The 20,954-nt window shown below is 37.2% G+C and overlaps 1 protein-coding gene across 2 annotated transcripts in view; it reads left to right on the plus strand.

Moving 5' to 3' along the window:
* The window catches only part of SYTL2 (synaptotagmin like 2), a 54,629-nt gene that overhangs the window by 22,338 nt on the left and 11,337 nt on the right, over window positions 1-20,954 (plus strand). Inside the window, exons 3-10 of one of the 2 annotated variants that reach the window (XM_062487494.1) lie at window positions 1,511-1,659; window positions 3,747-3,882; window positions 10,154-10,226; window positions 10,765-10,864; window positions 11,915-12,796; window positions 13,388-15,091; window positions 18,829-18,930; window positions 19,871-19,924. In XM_062487494.1, the coding sequence (XP_062343478.1) occupies window positions 1,511-1,659; window positions 3,747-3,882; window positions 10,154-10,226; window positions 10,765-10,864; window positions 11,915-12,796; window positions 13,388-15,091; window positions 18,829-18,930; window positions 19,871-19,924 (3,200 nt within the window). The remainder of the gene's footprint in view (window positions 1-1,510; window positions 1,660-3,746; window positions 3,883-10,153; window positions 10,227-10,764; window positions 10,865-11,914; window positions 12,797-13,387; window positions 15,092-18,828; window positions 18,931-19,870; window positions 19,925-20,954) is intronic. The other variant, XM_062487496.1, reaches the window with a different exon arrangement.

Below are 20,954 nucleotides of genomic sequence, written 5' to 3' on the forward strand. Positions count from 1 at the left end.
GGCAACATCTGGCAGCCTAAACTATGTGCCGTAGATTTGAGGCACCCCTATGAGGGACTGATTTCTGACAGTGCTTTCAAAATGAAGTTTTAAGTATTCAAATTCTAATATAGCTGATGCATTCACATTAGTCTTTTCATATGTGGCTATTCCAAGATGAAAGAGAAGTTGATTGACAGATGAGAATGGTCTATCTTAGTGTGAGGGACTAGCCCAATGTCCTTTCTCTGCTGTGAATCTTCTCTGCTGACTATCAGTACGTGACAGTCAAATCTGTAACCTATAATATAAAAGCACTGTCATCAGAGTTAACTGATTGTACCAGAAGATCTGTCCCCTAAACCCCTGAGAAATGTCGTGCTATCGTGAACTTCCTTGTGGTTGGGCTAGATGATCTTTAAAGGTCCCTCCCAACCCAATCCATTCATGGTAGTCTATCAGGCCTGTGAAAGACAGCACCATTCCATGGCACTGTGGCCTTCAAGTCTCAGTAAATGGATCTGATTTGATTCTCCCTTGGGCCCTGTTGCTATTTTTGCTGAAGGAAAGGACATAATTGGAGAAGGAAGATGAAGCATGACTTGACCTTTCTTTTTTTTTTTTTTTTTTTTTTTTTTATTTTTTGCTCCAATGTTTTCTAAATCTGTGCAGTAACTTCCCTGATCTGAAGGCTAGTCTCTTGGTGTGTAAATATATGCCTAATATGTTACATGCCTAACAAGGAAAAAACAATCTCTTAAATTGCCCACAGCAACTACTTATTCTGTTAAAGCATGCCTTATAAAAGCAGGAAAACCCTGAAGCCTGAAAACAAATTATTAAAAATTTGTCTCCTGGTTTTTAAAATGGCTGCAATTCACATGATGGATATAGGTAGATTAATAAAATAAATGGCAAAAACTTATTTTGTTGTTTCTTCCATGTGATGATATTTTTCTTTGTTAACTCGCTGTATTCATATGAAGATTTTTGTGCAATTTATATAAAAAATGGCACCATGCTTCCAGTAAATGTTTGGAGTGTGTGTGTATAAAAGCAGTGCCAAAAAAAACCCTGAAGAGGCATCTTCTGAGCCTCAGAATAGCCATGCTCTTAATTTTGCTAGACTTTTCATTCTGTTCTTCTAGCTTATCTTAATTTTAATCTTGGAAAACTGGCCTTTGAAGGCAGAAAGTCAGGCTCTGCAGTAACTGGAGACTTCTCTAGTGCTTGAGTGTTTATCATAGCAAATCTGTTTGTTTTTTTAGTAGACTGAGGTTGAAGTAAGGCTTGAGGCTCTTCCCTTTCCAGCTCAATGTCATCCTTCATAATTAAAAGGAGCATAACAGGTGAGAAGATGGAAACAGCATGTGGAGACAGTATTAAAAAAAATAAACAAACAAAACACAACCCTGGTCCCCAAAACAAAAAAGCAAGCAACCAAAAAAATCTGACACTTTTTTTTTTTGTTCACATAGGTAAGTATGTGAAGTATGGTTATATCTCATTTTTTCACTTTTCTCTTCCTCAGGCATTTACCAGAAAAAGTCAAAGACCATGTTAAGCTAAAGAATATGAGTGGGCAGTGGTTTTATGAGGCCAAGTTGAAGAGGCACAGGGACAAGATCCATGGAGCAGATATTATCAGAGCTTCCATGCGCAGGAAGCCTGCCACCATTGGTAAGCATTTGGTTTGTACTTTTATTTTGGAAAGGCTGGCTCTTACTTTGCTAATCTCAGACAATGTTGCTTGTGAAATACAAAAGTACTGGTGTCTTTACAAGTGGAAAGTGATGCAAAAACAAAAAACTTCCCATGTAATTTACAGTGCAAGCTTTCCTCTCCCACAGTGCTGTATATTAAAGAGTGGTGACTGCTAACAGAAGGGACTGGCTTTTGTTTATGTGTAGGATTAAAAGCGCTCTGCACTCCTACACTCATTTTCATTTCCATTTCTGAGGCTGTGTGAGTTATTTAGGAACATGCAGAGAATCCGAGATTGAGGAAATTGCTCTTTAACATGAATTTCCAAGATTTCCATGCTTGGTTTGAGGCTTAATGGCAGGCATCACAAGCTAGAGACAGTGGTTATAACTAACTGAAATATATGTGCTGGAAGCTCTGGCAGCTGTAACTGGCATCCTGTGTCCAGGTGAACTTTAAGCACACCCAGAATCCTCATGCCACGATGGGTGCCCTGGTCACCGTCAACTTTATCCCTTGGAGGGAGGGAGTGAGCAGCAAATCTGTATTCACAAACACATATTATTTAATAACCAGGATTTTACAGACCCCCATCATAAATCTCTCAGCATCTGACTTTTAATCTAAAATGTCCTGGTCTGTTTTATCATTCTTCATATAGAAACTGATATTTTTTTTTCTTAGTGAAATCTACCTACATTCCCTTTTAACCTCTTCAGGTTCTACTAAGTCCTTTTAATTTAGAAGGGCAAGACTTAGGTTATTCTTACCAGATTGTGCTGATGTTTGTACTACTTAGTTTTTTTTGGTTGTGTCAAGGAATTTTTCTGTGTGCTAGTGAAGCAAGTAAGATATTCCCTTCCATATTGTGACTGGACTACACTTTCTTGCATTCTATGTGTTTTGTAACTACAAGTTAGCTTTGTTTTCCTCCATCTAACCCTGTAATATTGCACTTGCTCAATCTCTATATTTGTTAGAGATGACTTTAACTAATGTCAATTTAGTCAGTTTGAGGTTACTGGTTTGAGTTTTTAAGTTAAAAAGAAAAAGCCTGAAACAGAAAAGAATGCAGAAAAAAGAATCATAGGTGGTTAGTGTGATGTGTTTGTTGTTTTGGCTGGTTTTGTGCTTCAAGTTTATGAAAATCAGCTGTAAAATTCTAGCTAAATTTCACAGTAACTTGTATCTTGAAGGAAAGTACTGAAAGCCATACCATGTTAAAGGAAAGTTAATTCATCCCGATCTTGTACTTAAACAAAGGGACATGTTGGTACATTCAGAACTATGAACAGTTGCTTGGTTTAAATGACTCACGAGATGGCAAGATATTTTTCCTTGCAGTTATAGATACCAAAAGTGTGAAGAAAAATCTTGCTTATTTTTGCACACAAAGAAATTCTTTACTTCTAAACTGTTGGTGAAGAGGAAAAAGCATTAGAGGAAATAATGGAATGTTTTTGCTCTGAAATGGATAACAGAATAGAATTTTGTCCCACCCTAAAAAGATATGCAAATGTGTTTGCATTTGCTGAGTGAGGTGGGGCTTTTTATTTGTTTGGGTTTTTTATATTATCCTTTTAACATCTTGTGGTAATTCTGTCCATAAAGAACTAGCCACCTGCCTAAGAGAGTTGTGACCAACTTCCAGTTTATTTCTTAGGAAGGGAATAACTGACTGGATTTCAACATATTTTCAGTTTCATATGGTTTAATAATTTTTGCTTCCTCAGGACACGGAGGATGAACTTTCAGTATTTGTCTAACGGCAAGAACTGCAGGATCAGTCTTTACCAGGGTTCTTGTAGAAAACTCCTCCATTTAGGATCACTTTAAGGTTTAAACAAGATATATCTGGTCTAATAGAATGAAGTATTCACAACAGTATTTGACACTTTTAGTAGCATTAAAATGGTGTTCTTTAGAAGGCACTAGATCTGCTTCTAGAAACAATTCAAGTATAGTGGGCTTTAGAAATAGCAAATGCAAATACTTGTACTTCTTTTTCAAGAAATCCTGTATGAACATGTGGGAAACAACAATATTCTTGCTTCATATTTTAGCTGAAGTGGGTCAGAACAAAACGAGCAAAGCAAAGATCAGCTGGGTGAACAATGTTAATAAAGAAGCCTTCATGCCACCAGATCTACACAGCATTGTGGAACATCAAGAAGAAGAACAACAGAAAACTGGTTCAAGGTAAGCTGTCTGTTTATCATGCTTAGAATGCATATCTATGGACTAGTGAAACTTGGGAGCTGCAGGTTCCGCCCAAAATATTGTGCTTATCTCTTATTTCAAAGATCACCAAATGTTCCCTCATTTGAGAATTGTACAAGAAATCTTTGCGTGTGACAGGCACATAGTCATGTACTATTCTGCATTTGAATATAGAACAATCGACTTCAGCTTGTCTCAGAAAAGGTTGACAATTCAGCATGCACACATGTTCTCATGTCACAATTTATTTTGGTTCCTTGAAGTGAGACCTGGGTTTTCTAGTTAGAATGATCAGTCCCCTGAAGTCAGTAATAGGGGGACCAGAACCTCTGCATCTCTTCGTTCACTTGTTTACTGAAACCATTCAATTAATTCAGCCTGAATTTTAAACTTGGATTACAGCATTATTGAGGTTAGAAAAACCTGTAAAATCATCAAGTCCAGCCATTAACCCAGCACTGCCAAGGCCACCATTAAGCCATATTCCCAGGTGCCACATCCACATGTTTTGAACACTTCGGATCACATGAACAACTGGAGACTAAGAAATTGCTGTTTTGAATTTTCCAAATTATTGGGCACATAGTTTAAGACCTCTGCAACTTTTTAAGAAGATCAAACATATTTCAGATGGAACAAACTAGAATCTTGAGATAGCTGCAGAAAATTAGTCAGATTCTACCAAGAAAAGTAAATGTCTTTCTGGAATGGAGAAGCTTCCTTTGTGTAACATAAATTCATCTTTGAAAGTCATCTTAAATTTCATCTTTAAAGTCATCTTTGGTATGCCTGAATTACTGCAGTTATCAGGAAGGCTGGATGATAAGTAGTTTCTGAACCAAAAAGAATTTAATATTAAATCAGTTTATCTCAAGTCTGTAAAAATCCCAAACAGCTTTCTTTAGCTTTGAAATATCCTGAGTTGATTTCTGAAACAGACATATTTTCTCTTTAACATACCTACACGTAATTAATTGGCTATGGTAAAGACTTCCAAAAAGCCTACATTTGAGAAGAAAAGTGCTGATATAGCAGGAGTCAGAGCAGGTAAAAGATAAATATATTGAAGTGGCTGGATTCCTCAACACACTGAGGAAACAAGAATCAGGGTGTAACCCAGATAGCCACTGTTTGTGCTTATAATGTACAGAGTGAGATAAGAGCCAGAGTTACTTCTTAAGGGAACTGTTTTACTTCTGGTTGTGCCATTGATCATCTCTATAACCTGTCACTTTCTTGTGTGTCTTCTAAGTCCTTCTCTGTACATCATCTGTTTTTTTCTTTGCAGTAAGGCTTCTCCTACTATGCATTTATATAATACCTAGTAGCAATTTAACCTTTCACTTTTGTGGTCTGCAGTCTGGGCACACACATTCATGGTGAATGGCAGCAAAGGTTGGTGTGAGTCTCAACAACTCTGGCTTGTGTAACTCATCTTTCTTATATTTTATCACTATCAGTGAACTCAGAGGTGTTTGTTTTGACCACATGGAAATTGTGCTGAAAAAGGTGAAATAAATGCTTTGTTATAGACTTGCCAAAAATGAACTTGTCCAAAAAGGATGATAAAGGGTGCTTATCACAAGACAGAGCTCTGTTTCCCCTCCCAACTCAAGTTAACTGATATGCTGGCAGAGTTAGTTGTTACTTAAATAGGTTTTGTTTTTTTTGCAGGTGGCTTTTGCTTTCAGGGGATTGCTATGAAGTTATTTCTTTAAGAACAGCAGAAGACATGTTGCTGTTTAATGTATCTTTTAGAATATTTTACGTATCATCTTCCACATCAGGAAAAGATGATGATATTTTTAAAGAAGTATAGCTTTATAATGCTATTCTTATAATTACAACTCTCCACAAACTGTACGTGATTGATAAACTATAATAGATTTCATAATATGCCAGGGCAGCCTCTTAAAAAATACTTAACATAGCAAAGTTTAAGAATATGTAGATATTTTTTTTTAAAATGAGACCAACTTGATAATGGTCTTCAACTTAAAGTGATTTGATGACTTATTTCAGATCACAGCCATGCAAAGCTTTATAATTATTTTCCAGGACTCTCTCCTGCCTTTTGCTCCAAATTGTACCAAAGTTAATTGGCCTCCATGCCTTGTTCATGTGTACTTACACTTTCCTCAAGAGCTCAAGATCTTCCCTCTAAAGCAAGTTCACACAGTCCAGTGATTTATGAGGCAGTTGGACATGGACCTTAGGAAGTGATCTATCATATGTGGATTGGATGCTTACTTACATTGTCTTTGCATAAATAACTTGATTAGATGCCTCAGATAATTTTTTTCTAAAATGTCAAAACCTATGGCAAGCAAATGTGGCAGGACTATGAAATTCAATGCTTATGATTTTAGTATGGGCTTAATTCACTATAACTGAGATTAGCCTGCACAATGTTGCATGTGAGAAATTGCAGGAAGCACCATATGCTTTTAAAAGACTCTTCCTTTCTGTTCTCTTGATACTGGAATTTGAAGAAGAGTGGCCTGGCATAACTGTGGGCCTGTCTCTAATGGCAGAAGGAAACACAGTGGTGTGAAAGCAATGACCCCAGTATCTGGGGTGGGAAGGGAAAGTCTACAAACATTTAATTTGGCTGCTAAGAGTGGAGCCATAAGGAATTAATGGGCTCTTCCTCTTACAATGCAATAGTCTTAACACAGCTAAGAGGATGAAACAGAGTATCATTCTAGAGTTTGAAGCTGCATTAAAGGCAGCTGATGGCTTACAGCGTCCAAATGCTACCTGTGGTTCAAGCACTTGGACTTCTAAAGCATTTTAAAGTGCTGTTTTAAGAATAACTTTGTGGGTGATGTGGGGTTTATGGGGCTTTTCTGTTTTGTTTTTTTTTTTTTTCTGTTATTTTTTTTCCTCTTTCCCCTTCTTTCTGTAAGAGTGTGCCTCCAGCCAGCATTGACTTGCAGGCTTTGCATAAACTGCACAGCTAACCTGAGGATTGGGTCCAGAAGCTATGTGATAACAAATTACTCAGAGTACTTTTCTTCTGGATCCTGTTCTTAAAGCAAAACAATTCTTACTGAGTGTAAAGGAAGTTTAGTTCTGGTAGGTCTATTTGGAAACTAATGAGGATAAAATCCAACCCTGGAGCCAGTTCAGCTACTGTTGAATCAGGGTGCTGCTATATTAGGTGGAGCAACAATATTCCTAAAATTAGTGGTGACATTTATCCCCACACCCCAAATATCTAAATTCCATAATGAAGCTATGAATTATTTCTTTCTTGAGTTGTATATCATTGTGATAATTTTTTTGCATACCAGAGGCTTAACAGGGCAGGTGTGTGAAATGTCTTTGAAGGTGTAACCTTGAACAGAATGAGCTTTCCAAAATGAGTCACACTGTAAATATTATCTCTGTCCAGTAATGCCATCTGTCTATAGGCTGAATCTCAAAAAAGGAGGGCTGCCTTTCAAGTGAAGGTTTGTAAGTTGTTTTCTTCCCTAAACTAGAAATTATTCTTAATCAACATTAAACAGGTGGCAAGTGGGGGTCCTGAAGTTCAGCAAGTGGAAAACTTGCACAAAAGCCCTGACTTTTAAAATCCATGTATTGACAATGCCTGCAAATCTGTAACCCTTTTCTCTAGCTTTGCTTCTTCCTTTGCCTTGTTGCCTCAGTCTGTATGGGACTTGGGCCTTCACTGTGGTTCTTGGCACATCATTATTCCAAGCTGAAGTGCAGAATTGTTAAAGCCTTTTTCAATCTGTCACTTTCGCTTTACACACTTTCAGATTAGCCTTGTGAATGCATCATATCTGGGAACTGTTTGTTCAGTTTTCTTATCTATATGGGTTGTGGGTAAACCCATTTTCAGACCCTTTTTGTAAAACTTATAGGATCCTGGCTGTTGGTTGGGGTTTTTTTTGTATTTTTTTGTATTTTTTTGTTTTGTTTTTTGTTTTTTCTTTGTGTGAGTGTGTGTGTTTTGTTTTGTTTGGGTTTTTTGTTTGGTTGGTTGGGTTTATTTTTTTTGGTTTTGTTTTTTGTTCTTTTGCTTTGCTTTATTTAGACCAGGGTTTTCAGTATGTAATGCCATAATACCAAGTTAATAATCTTTAATTATTCTATGGTAAATCCAAAGAAGCAGTGCATTCAAGATTGTGAGATTATGTTTCATTGAACTCACACACAAAGTTACCTCTCCACTTGTAAAAACTGCATTGAAGTTTACATTCAATGTTTACATTGAAGTCTACATCTTACCAGTTTCTTGCAGCTCAGGGTGCTTAACAGTATTTTCCTTGCTTAAAAATGAGTGAGGGGTTGCAGTATTTGGGACCTAAACCTTAAAAACAAAAATCATGATTGTCCTGTTCAATAGTAGATGTTGCAGAGAAAACACAAAATGCAGGAGCGTACAGGTGTGGTGCTGTCAAAAACAAAACCACAAGTGCTTTATAAAAGAAAGACGACAAACTCCATTTTCTGTAGTTTCTTTTATATGTGTGTCTTTCTTCACACTTATACTAGAACTAAGGTTAAAAACCATAATGTGAAAGGATATTTTGGAAAAGAAACCAGAAATTCACTCTTTGAGTAACAATTTTTTTTTTTACTTGGGATCAGCAAATAGTAGAAATAACAATAGTAATCTGTTAGTAATCTGGTGTGTGCATGTAAGAGGCTGCAGCAGTTACTGTCTTTAAAAAATGTACGAACAGTTAATTTTTCACCCCTGAGATAGATTCCATCACAAGATTGGCTCATACCTTAAACCCTCTGTTGCTATACATGGTGGTATATTGCTTAAAGGCAGTGTTGAACGCCTTTAATGCTCACTATGGTCATTTTTTTCTTCACTGTAATTATGTTTTTCCTTCTGCAAAATGTGAGTGATGTCACTGCTCAGACACACTTAGCGGTCCAAGGGCAAATAGACTTTCAAAGGTAGTTATCAGAGTGTTTTGGGATTTTTTTCTTCCCTAAACTTTGAGCTTAACTGTGCACCCTGGAGAAGACGGGAAAGTTGTCCTCCCGCTCAGGAGGGCAGACTGGTGCCAATAATCAGACTGGAGAGACTATTTGTCAATGCAAGGAGATGAAACTGGAACTTGATGAGAGGTGGATGCTGTTTCTGTTCTGAGACACCTTGTGGCTCTTCTGCTTGCCACCCTTAAACCTTTCCACACATAAGAAAGATTATTGAGCAAAGAAATACTCAGTTTTGGAATCTCTTTGTACATCTATATTGGAAAAACATAGGAGATGCTTTCCTTCCTAGCCTGAGATATATTTCCTGTCTGGAAATATAATTTCTTTTTGTGCTTCACCCTGTTCCCCCACCCCAAAATCATAATCCTGTATCTTGGTTAATGTCACTGTTTTTCATATGAAATTAGGATACTGAATACGGCTGTTATGTGAAGACCATATTGAAATCCACATGTAACATCCATCTTCAGAAACCAAATACTTTTTTGAATCAGAGTTGTTTTGGTAAACTCAAAGATTAAAATTCTGATTTGGGAAAAAACTTTGTGTTATTCTGCAAGTAGATGAAATATTTCTCTAAGTAATACAGGAGCTGTTGCTTCTAGCTCTTTTAATTTCTCCATATCTGGGCTATACTTATCACAAGTAATAATGTACTTCACTTATGCTATCAATCAAAAGAATTTATACATCTCAGTTGAAAGAATAGCTTATAAAATGTAACTCTGAGGGATGATGTTGTCATCTGTGATGTGCCACATCTTTACTATAGTGGTGATGGGGTTTTTCTATTTTTTTTCTGATTTTGACACTTTGCAAAACTCTATTTTTGATCAGATTTTGGCACTTTCCTCCACTTTGATTTCAGTCCTAGCAGTACAAATGTAGGACAAGGATGGAGATGGCAGCACTGATATTGTTTGGAGAGTAGCTATATTTGCTACATTTATAGTAAATATAAAATATATGTTTATGTTTATTTTTTATAAAGATTGCTCAGACATCTAAAATGTATCAAAAATACGGTTTCTGCCATGCCAAGTAGAATTGTATTGTATTGTATTCTTTAACAAGTAAGTACATTTTTGCAAGGAAACAAAGCAGCAAGAGTATCTCCTTTGCTATAGGAAGAAGCTTTTATTCTAAATCTGATGAGTACAGGCTAAATAGAAAAACTCAGGTGCCAATTGTTTATGTTTGAGTGGATCTTTGTTTTGCTTTTCCAAAAAGGCTTAAAGTAATGTCCTGTTTGCTGAAGATGTTATATAATTTTCTTTTGCAGTTCCAAAGAAGTAACGCCTGTGTTAAATAAACCAGAGGAAAGACCTGTTAAGGCAACAGTCTCATCAGTAAGGGTATGACTGATACTGAATACAGTGAAAATTATTTACTTCAGTGGTAAACATAAGTAAAGCTTTGAGGAAAAATGAAAATTTGTAAAAAAATGAGTATTTTTTAAATTTGTTTTGGAGGGAGGTAATGAGAGCCACTAAAGGTTCAGCCCTAAAGTGCTGCTAAACCTGTAATTGGTGGCTGTTTTCTCTTAACATTATTTCCAATCTGTTCAACCACTGTAAGTGATTGACTTGCTCTGACTACCATCACAGAATTAGAAATAAAATTATTTAATTTGCAAGAACTTGGAATTCTTAAGTGTCTTTAAGTGGTAGCTTTTATCTGTTGTTGGTGAGTTCAAAAGAAGATGAGGTTATCGCTGGCACTTTGATAGTTTCCTGTTCATATTCTTTAGGTTTTTTGTCATGTATCCAATTTAAGAGGTATGCCTTCAGACTCTCTGCTGATAGATTATTGGGATGGAGGAAATCACTGCACTTATGTCTATTCTGTGATTTAAGAATTTGACTGAAACAGTAATGTTTGTTCCTTTTTTAGCAAAGGAGAAACCCATTTAATTCCACTGCATCAGATGATAACTTGAACAATGAGCAATCAGAGGACAGACCAGCCATTGTACCTCAGCTGTCAAAGAAGGGTAAATGTACTTGTTTAGCAGATGACTGTGAATTTCCTTTAGGTTTATATGGAAATTATTTTTACTTTCATTGCTTCTTTCTGCTTCTTTCTGAAAGAGATCAAAGCATTTTTTGTCTTAACTATTGGAAGATGTCAACTAGGTTATTTCAAACCTCATCTAAAGCATGTGGATATACTCAGAAAATGATGGTAGACATGAGTAAATTGATTTTGCTTCCTTTCTTTTACTCATAGTTCTAGTCATTACTAAGCACACCATCTGAGAGGGCTGCTTGTGCTGAATTGCTGACAAGAGGACAGTGAAATTTTCTTGAATTTGGCATAGCTGTCTTTTTGACCTTTCCGTCATTGCTGCTAATTAGCTTGACAGAAGCAGCCTAGTTCTACTCTTTGGTTCATACTTTTCTCCTTTGTTTCCATAGTCCTGTTTATTATCCTCCCTTTCCAGCAGTATTTTCTGCAAGCAAGCTGATGAGTGATTGCATATCACAATACAGGCATTTCAAGTTGTAATTTAGAGTCATATGTGGCTCTTACTCTCCTGTCTCTGTTGTGAAGCATGCTAACAGGAAAAGGAAAGTTTTGCATAGTAGGAGTAGAAAACCCTTCATCTCCCTGCCAGGAGATTATTTCTGCTTTTGCCTTGTTCCATATGACTGTTGAAATAGCCACTTTCCATTTTTGTAGGTTGCTGTTTATGTTCTGACACTGAAGAGGTGTATGTGTATTCAAAAGCTGCCCTTCCCTACAAACTTTGTCCCTTGCAGGAATAATGCTGATAAAAAACTTGGTGTGCTCTCTTTGGTATCATTAAATAGTTAATGTTTCTAAAATAAGAAATAACTGGAGGCTTTTAATTTGCTAAAAATTTCTATTACATAAAAATGAAATCACACCTATGTAAATGAAACACCTATGTAAAATTACTTTGCTGCAGTTGTTTTCAATAAACCAGTATAATCACTGCATTTTAGATCTGCGCTGTCATATCTTTATGTTTATACTGGCAAATGTCATGTAAACTCATGAGGTCTTCTATGTCTTACAGAAATTTGTTCACTCTCAGAAGACAGCCCACCTAAATCTAATTTACAAAATGGTGAAACAGATAAACCTGAGAAGCCTTCTGTAGAACTTACTGATGAATCACAGAAGGAAATAGTTAAGCGTCCTGTCCCAAAAGCTAGGAAACTAATTCACAAAGCAGCAGATTCTGTATCACAAAGAGAAGACCTTGTTCCCAAACCAACCAAGCAGACTGAGAGGATTAATGGCATTGGTACCCCACCCAGGGGAATTCTGAAGCGTAGCTCAAGCTCAAGTTCCACTGACTCAGAAGTTCGGGTCAGTCAGATGTTAGATGTCCAGAAAAAAAATGGTCTTTCTACTGCAACTATTTTTGAAGGAGAAGGTAAGAAGAACTCTCTTACGGAAGGAGCAGAAGACTCCACACAAAATTCACTGGAAAAACTGAAACAAGTGAGGTTTTCATCTAGCTCAGATAAAGGAAAACCTCTGCGAAGCCCACAGCTGCACCATGGTAAAGAAAACGGAGAGCATGGTATCTTAAAACCTGACCAAAAAAAGAGTACTGAAAATTATGCTGTTCAATCAGATTCACTTGGGGATAAGCAAATTTCTTCTGCAAAGCCCTTGGGAACCTATTCATCAACTTTACAAATGAAAATAATAGATGGCTTAGAAGAAGACACATCTGCATCCAGCCCTTGTGACAGTAACCGATCAGTCTTCCCGGTGAGTGAAAGCTTCCGGACAAATACAGTTTCTACCAAGAAACTTGGAACTCCACAGAAGACCTCAAGTAATATCCTGTCGAACAGCAATTATGAACAGAGTGTTGATGAGACACATGAAAAAAAATCCAACCAGATCTTGAGCCATGAATCAGAGTCACACAAAAACTTTACTGGTAAGAGTCTAATAGAAATGAAGAATGAAATAAGATAGGATAGAATGTGCATTCAACCTAACAATTAACAGCTACGAAACAGTAGTAGGAATCTGCTACTGCAGGAATGTGCCACTGCAGAATTAAATAATCAATTTTTTAAAATACTTTTATGATCTCCTACTGGTAATCTTATCAGAGCCAGTATAGGCACCTCTGTTGTGGATAGTATTTTAGCGTAGTGCTGTCAGTTGTCCTTGGGAGTAATTTAGATGTGACTTAGGGGTTGCTTATGGGACTAAACACAAATATGCTGGATTGTCATCCTCTATGCATGTGTCACACACAGCCTCCCTTCACTGAAGGCATTTCCTTTAAGAATGGGTTTAATTCATCTTCTTAGCTTGTACCCTGAAAAGCAATGATTCCAGTAGGATGTCTCAGAGCAGGAATTTTTCTCACTCTATTGCCCATGTTTTTTTCCAAAATCACAAGGATAGAGAACTCTTTTCTCCACTAGCAGTTAAAAAAATCGGAGAATTTTCTAGGTAGACCAAACATTTTTAGTCATATATCTGATTCATAACTCTGATAAGTTTGTTTACATTGTAGATGGACATCAACTTTCTGCTGAAACAGAAGCGTGTGAGGTGTCCAGTACCAATTCTACAAGTCTTCAACAAGGTAAGCCTGATCTTGTTGAGGAGAGAGATGCTAAAACCACTTTCAAACCTGGAAAACATGTTGATGGACTCACGAAAGTGGATGATGAATCTGTACCAAAAGTTTTAGAGTGGTTTAAGAGAAGTTCTAGTACTGAAGATAAGGAACTTGTATCAATGAAGTCCCAAGGCAGGGAGCCCAGAGAGGTGGTGGATGTGTCACTCAGAACAGCAGTTCTTCCTACAGAACACAGTGGGCCTGGCATGCATGAAAAAACAGAAGATACAGAAGAGAGACCATTTGAAAAGATTAAACAACAGAGCACTATTTCATCTACATCCTTTACTTTAGAAAACGTGCAGCTGATAAAGGAGAGGGTGAAGCCTAAGACTGGGGAAGCAAATGAAAAGCAAAATGATAAATTGCTGACTGATTTTGATTGTACAAGAGTTGAAGAAAAAGAACATGGTCAAGAAATCAAACAACAAAATAAAAAATCAAATCTCTTGGAACATCAAGAACAAAAGCTACCAGCTCAGAAATGTGAATCGGAGAAAGCAATACAAGAAAAAAGAAGAATAAGGGAGATCAGAGCATTCTGGGAAAGGGATCAAACTATCCCCAGTCATGGAGGGAAAGAAGTTAGTATTAATGCTGATGCATCAGGTGGCCGTGCACTGACAGGTCTCAGAGAAAGTGACAAACTCAAACAATCTGCAGTGTATCTACCTAAGGCTTTGCATGATCAGAGCAAGAATACATTAAGAAGTCCTGAACTAAGTTGTGTGAGCCAGGCTTCAAGAAACAAAAGTCACCAGTCTTTCGAATGTGGAGCAGGCCATACATTTGGAAAGCCAGGAGGGACACTTCAATCTGATGAAGCTTGTGAAGGTACAGAACTCCTAAAAGCCCGTAACTTGAATCCCAGAGCTGGTGTTACTTCAGCTTCCTCAAAAAGCAAAGATAAAGATGAGAAGGAAACTCTTAAAGAGAAAGCCACTGCTTCTTCCCAACAGAAGCCCAGCTTCCAGGTTTTGTCTTTAAAAGAAAAGATGAATGAAAAGTCCACGAATCAAATTTTAGATCCTTCACACTTCCAGAGTCTGAGAAACTTCTGGGATACTGGAGTTAAATTCCAGAGCAGCATTGGCAGGGAAGATGATTCTTTGCCAAACAGTACTAGATCAATTACCTATGAAAGAAAATCAAAGGAAGATAAAAAAGGTAGAGATAATGTGAACAAGCAAGGGTTAATTCAACAACAAGCCCAAACATCTGAGAAAGAAAAAATACAGCAACTAGATTCTGTGGTACGCAAAAAGTCTGTAGGATCTCCTATCCTAAAAGGTCTGAATGTGACACACGCAAAAAATACGGACCCTCTCCAGCTGGACAGACGACCAGTTATCTCAAAATCCCAGGAAAAGATGGGTCTTCCAGAGCAAGAAGTTAGAGAACTTAGAGAAAAAAGCATTATTTCATCAAAAGATCATCATGTATCCTTGCAGCTCCAGTCACCTGGTGATAAAGATGCTTTAAAGGAGACAGTAGTAGGTGATAAACTATATTTACCTATAGAAAAAGAGGAAAACAAGACTACTCCTTTGGATAAAGAAGTTGCAGAGACTGTGGATAAAGTTGTTCTACCTAAGGGTGAGCTTGATATATTTAAATCATGTCTAAAGAAGCTAGAAAAGGAAGCCTCTGAAATATCATGTAGCTTAAACCCAAAAGAAAATATTTTAAAAGGGACATGTTTTCAGTCAAATCCATGCAAGGTCTTTGAGAGAACAGGGGAAGACAGTCATATTTTTTCTGTTGATCAAGGAGAAGAAATAGGCAAGAGTACAGGACAAGTTAATGTGTCATCAACAGATAAGCATGAGAACAGAAAAAGTCTCAGAAAACTGTTTAGGGAATTTGAACCTTTGTATCTACAATATCAGGCAGCAGAAAAGGATGATACTCTTGAGGGTTCTCAGAGGCTTCAAGCTGGTTTGGAGAACCTTCTTGAAGAAACCCTTGTATCTCAACCTTCTGAATACAAAAGGGTGGGAATGAAAACATATGATGACTTGAATAGTGTATCACAAACTAACTGCAGTGTAGAATCAGCACACCAAGAAGCTACTGGTCAGCCTGAAGAGGTACATGAGACCATAAAGAAGTCTGTAGCTGGACCCAAGGACAATGGCTTGAGTTCTGCTCTAGAGAAGCTGCTGAAGGAGGCTTCTGAAACACCACTTCCTAAACCCAAACATGGTGACAGCACAGCATGGGGGACTGCTGAGGAGCAAGTTAGAAGGACAACATATGAACATGGTGAAGTGCTGCAGGAAATCAGTGAGACTATAGAAAGGTCTGTTGCCCCATCCAAGGCCAGTGGTTTGAGTTCTGTTTTAGAGGTGCTGCTAAAGGAGGCCTCTGAAACACCCCCTCCTAAACCCAAACGTGCTGACAGCACAGTGCAGAGAACTGCTGAGGTGCAAGAAAAAGGCATGATTTATGAGCATGGTGAAGAGGTGCTGCAGGAAATCAGTGAGATAATAGAAAAGTCTGTTGCCCCCTCTTCAGATAGTGGCTTGAGTTCTGCTTTAGAGAAGCTGCTGAAGGAGGCCTCTGAAACACCCCCTCCTAAATCAAAACATGCTGAAAGCACAGTACAGAGAACTCTGGAGGTGGAAGCTAAAAGCATGACCTATGAGCATGGTGGAGAGATACCTCAGGAAATCACTGAGAATATAGAAAAGTCTGTAGCCCCATCCAAGGCCAGTGGCTTGAGCTCTCTTATAGAGAGGATGCTGAAGGAGGCCTCTGAAACACCCTGTCCTAAACCTAAACATGCTGACAGCACAGTACAGGGGACTGCTGAGGTGAAAGCCATGAGCACAGCCTATGAGCATAATGAAGATCTGCTGCAGGGAATTGGTAAGACCACAGAAAGATCTGCACTGTCCAGCACTGGATATAGAGGGTCTGATGTTAATTTTCAGAATTCACCAAAAGAGGTCTCTGAAACACCAGCTTCTGTGCTGGAAAATATGGATATGAAAATTCATGATAAAATACAGACTAGTGTAGGTATACATGTTCCACATCAACAAGACAGTGATCACCCTCAAGAAATACAAGAAACTATAGAAAAAACTTCTGTTTCAAATATTGCAAAATTTGAATTAAGTCACTCTTTAGAAAAACTTCTTTATGAAGCATCTGCAGTTTCATATCCAATATCCAAAGATTTATATCAGCAAGAAGAATTTGAGGATCATACATTTCCATCAGAAAAAGAGACTCTATTCATGACAAGGTCACAGCCGTACAATGCCCTAAGTAGTTATGATACACAAATGAAGATAGTTCTCAAAGAGGGAGCACAAGAAAAATATGTCAAAGCCTCAGTTAATGATCTAGCAGTAAGTGAAATTGAAGCTTCTGGTTTTAAAAGAGATGGAGCTATTAACAAAATGGGAGAGAGAATAATGGTTCCTGTTTATCTTCATCCCTTGGAAGGCAAGAACAGTATGGCTGCAATCAAATCATTTGGGATAAATGAAAAAGGGATGAATGAAAGCACATTCTTGGAGGCTTCTGAACAGAATTCAGAATTTCAAGCACTGGTGAATTTCAGAAGAGCAAGTACACCACTTAAAGATGAGAGCAACTACCCCCAGCCAAAAGCAGCTCAGTTCTGCCAAATGTCTCAGCATGAGGATAACAATGAAGAGGAAGGCAACAACTTAAATTTGGGATCCAAGTTTTCAGATGAAAACTCTGATTCCCACTCTGGAAACGAAAGTTCAACTCGTGAGCTATCTGATTTCTAAAATTCATGGTGCTAAGTTAAAACATGGCTACAATATTTTTTTTTTTTTTTTTTGTATCCAGCTTGAAATATATTAATGGAAAGTCTTTGTGATACTTTCTTAATTGAGAGATTTGGATATTTGCTTGGGAGGGGTGGGGAGAACTAATTAAGTTGTCTGGTTGGAAAGGGTTTAACAGACTTGTTTGGGTAAGCCTTTTTTGGTAAGGATAGTTTAGCAGCATGGATCAATTCAGTCTTTGTGATTTACACTTTTCTTATCCCATGTGGCATTGCCTTCAAATTAATACATTTGTAACATTCAGCCTAGTAATCCCTTCAAATATACTGGATTAAAAGAGGAAAAAAAATCAGTGGCTCATTTGGTTTATTCTTTAGTTTGACTGGCTAGTCTCTGAAGATAAATACTTATTAGTGGAATATCTGGATATAAGGGTAATACCAATACTCTGCTGTTTTATTTAGCATTGCTGCCTGTTGCACAGAAAAATGGCCATATAAATGAAGAGATCCATTTACCAGGATTCACATTATTTGGTTAAATGGCAGTTCTAGTCAATGTGTAGTGTATGATATTCATCAAAGATCTTAAGGTACAGGAGATAATTTAACCTTTTTAGCCTCATACTGAGAAACTGGGAATATTTTATTCTCCTGGAGAATCTGAGAAATATATGAAGTTCCCGGGGTCTGCCAACTTACATCCAAGCCTCTTTTGAAAGTGAGTTTCCAATAAAAGTCAGTGAAAACTAAAGATAAGTGAAGAAAAAGTGAGAAAAAAATCAAATGTCATTTGGTTTCACCCGTGATTACAGGCAGCAATGATGTGATTGGTTGATAGAGGGGGAGGAAAGTGAGATAGGGAGGAAAGAAAGTCTTAAAGATTTCTGAAGGAGCTAGGTCTGTCTTGATTCTACTTTTGGAGTCTAATACATAACTTCAGGGTTCCAAATACATTCACAGCTCGTTGGTGTCTGTTTGTTTATTGGGGTTTTTTTGGGTGTGTGTGGGGAATTGGTGTTTGGTTTTTTGTGGTTTTGATTAGTTAGTTTTGTTTGCTTTTGATTTTGTTGAGGTTTTTTGGTTACTCTGGCATTGAAACAAAATTACTTTCACTGTGGAAAGACTATAACAGACAAATTTGTACAAAGGGAAAAACTAAAATTTTCTTTTGTGCTGATTCATTAAAAGTTGGTTACAAAATGGCTACAATCTGAGTTTATCCTATATTAATTTTAACCAGCTGAGTGCAATAATTGCTTCAAACACTGTTATTAGTCAGTAAAGATAGACCTACACCTACACAGGGCAAATCACTTGTCTGTCCAACCACTTGTCAGACTTGTCTGCTCTGATGACTGAGGTTGTTTTAAGAGCACAAATGGCTACTTAAAATTAGATGTTTATTTTATTTTGGATTTCTCTTGTATTTTCATTGAATGTTCACTGTCTCTGCTGACTGTCAAAATAGATTCTCATGGGAAACCTGTGTTTGGTTCTTCATTAACTTGCTTGTAATAGCCTGTCTGTGTGTGCAGTGTTCATGTGTTTTATCTCATAACAGGTGGTGAAGAAGAATTAAACCCTGTTTTGATGGCTTTGAAAAGGAGTGCAGATAGGAAAAAGCCTTCCAAAAGTCTAGAGGACATTCCATCAGCCACCTCAAGTGAGAACAAAGCTCGTGTGTGTCTCCCATGACCCCCAGTTTGGCTTAAATGTGTTCATGCTGGTCGTCCATAGAGCCTTGCCAAGTCGTGGCTTTTTGTTTCTCAATAAGTTGTATGGAGGTTATATTTTGGAACCAGATTCTTTTCTCATACAGTTTAACTTTCAGTTCTTGGTGTTAATCTTGGAACAAGGCTGGTCTGTGAAGCAGGCATCTTCCAGGAGTGCACTGTGTTGATCAGTGATTAACTATTTCCTGGATAGCTTTTCAACTGTGAAAGGATTGACAATTACCCAAAACAGTAATGAGCAACTACTGTCATTGCCTCCTAGTTGCTGGCTTGGGTCAAATAAGTAGACAATGAAAGCATGAAAAACTCAGTTTAGTAATGGTCCACCTGTGTATTTTAGCAGTAAATAGATCAAGTTTACTTTAAGAGAATACAGTGAGATAATATTATACTTAAAATGAATTCCCAGCTTCCCCTCAGTAGCCTCCTTTGATTGTTTGTTTTTTTTTTTTTTTTTTTTTAATTATTATTCCTGTCTCACTTCACCCTGCCCCTGAGTGTTTTCATGCTGATGTCTAATGGGAAAGACACAAACTGAACTTACATTTGTAAGGAACTGAAGTATGGAGATGTGGATTTTTGAAAGATACTGGCAAGTTGTTCTTCTAATTCTACTTATGCTACTGCTTGCTTCTAACCAGTTTCTAGGTTTTAGGTGTGCACTAACATTGTTGCAACAACACGCTGATAGAAACTATGTCACCATGAGGCCCCTGCTTGGATGTAGCCTTTGAGGTAGAATGTTAAATAAAAGCCTCTCTGGGTTTGTCTGTGGTTTTGGTCCTCTTATTCTTAGTTCTGTGATTATCATTGCCATCCATTTTATACTGAATAACAAAGTTTCTAACTGTGTTATTTTTTCCTGCACAGATAAAGAAAAAATAAATAAACCAAAGGAAGAATTAGTTCTTAGTGCTGAAGATGGTAAATATAATTTGTGTCTGCATGGAAGTTTATTGCTTTTTCAGTGGCCTCTGTTTGCTAGTGATTTTTCTTTTCTAACCAAGAATTATATTGTGGTTTTAGATTTGGTTGGCCTCAGCATGGCTGAAAAGCTTTTGTGGAATTCTGTTGTCGTGTTTATTCTTAAGGAATCTATTTATATACTCCTGTATCTGTAGAAACTGTACCACTTATGAGTGTATTCTTTTGGCCTTCAGTCATTCAGCCTATGAGTTACTGAAATCATAGGGAGCCTTGAATACAAGTCCAGCTGAAAGAAATTGGCTTCAGTAAATATTAAGTTTGTCTGTCTGTTGCATTGTAAGATCCAAGATGACTTTTGCTAGAGCAAAACACTCTTTAGAATACATCAGATAGAAAGGAACCTTTCTTAATATCTGTGCCTTAGTCCTATAAAGTAGCATTATTCTAAGTAATAAATTAACTTCTAGATCAGTTACTGCTGATCATCATCAGTCCATTAATGTATTACAGATGCCTTACAATTATTCTTTTCTATATACCTTTAGAAATTCTGAATCTAAAAAAAAATAAAAAGAAAACCTGCTCCAAGAACGTGTCAAAATAAACAGAATTGAAAACTATCAAATAATATTGAATATGGTGGAATATAGCATACAATTGTTTATTTACTGTATTGGAGCACTACAGTTTTAAAAGAACAGTTGTGTGCAGTTGTATTTTTTTATTTTATGCTTTAGATGCTTTAAAGCATTTTGCATGCCAGTGGCCCATAGTATCAATAGGATAATTAGGCATATGCTAATAATGGGCAATATGCTAATAATAGCATATTAGGATACCAACAACACTCAGTAAAGTTACAAGACTTAAGCACCATCCTGCACTCTGCTTTCAAGTGGAGACCCCTACTGAAAGCCTGTTTGGCATTCAGTGTGACTATGTAGAGACTAACCTGTAAAGAGCAGGGGAAATTTGAGTTTAATTTGTTAAGACTGAAGTTAAAAAATTACTCACAGCCAAACTGATA

This window comes from Cinclus cinclus, chromosome 2, assembly GCF_963662255.1.
Source record: "Cinclus cinclus chromosome 2, bCinCin1.1, whole genome shotgun sequence".
Classification (NCBI taxonomy): domain Eukaryota; kingdom Metazoa; phylum Chordata; class Aves; order Passeriformes; family Cinclidae; genus Cinclus; species Cinclus cinclus.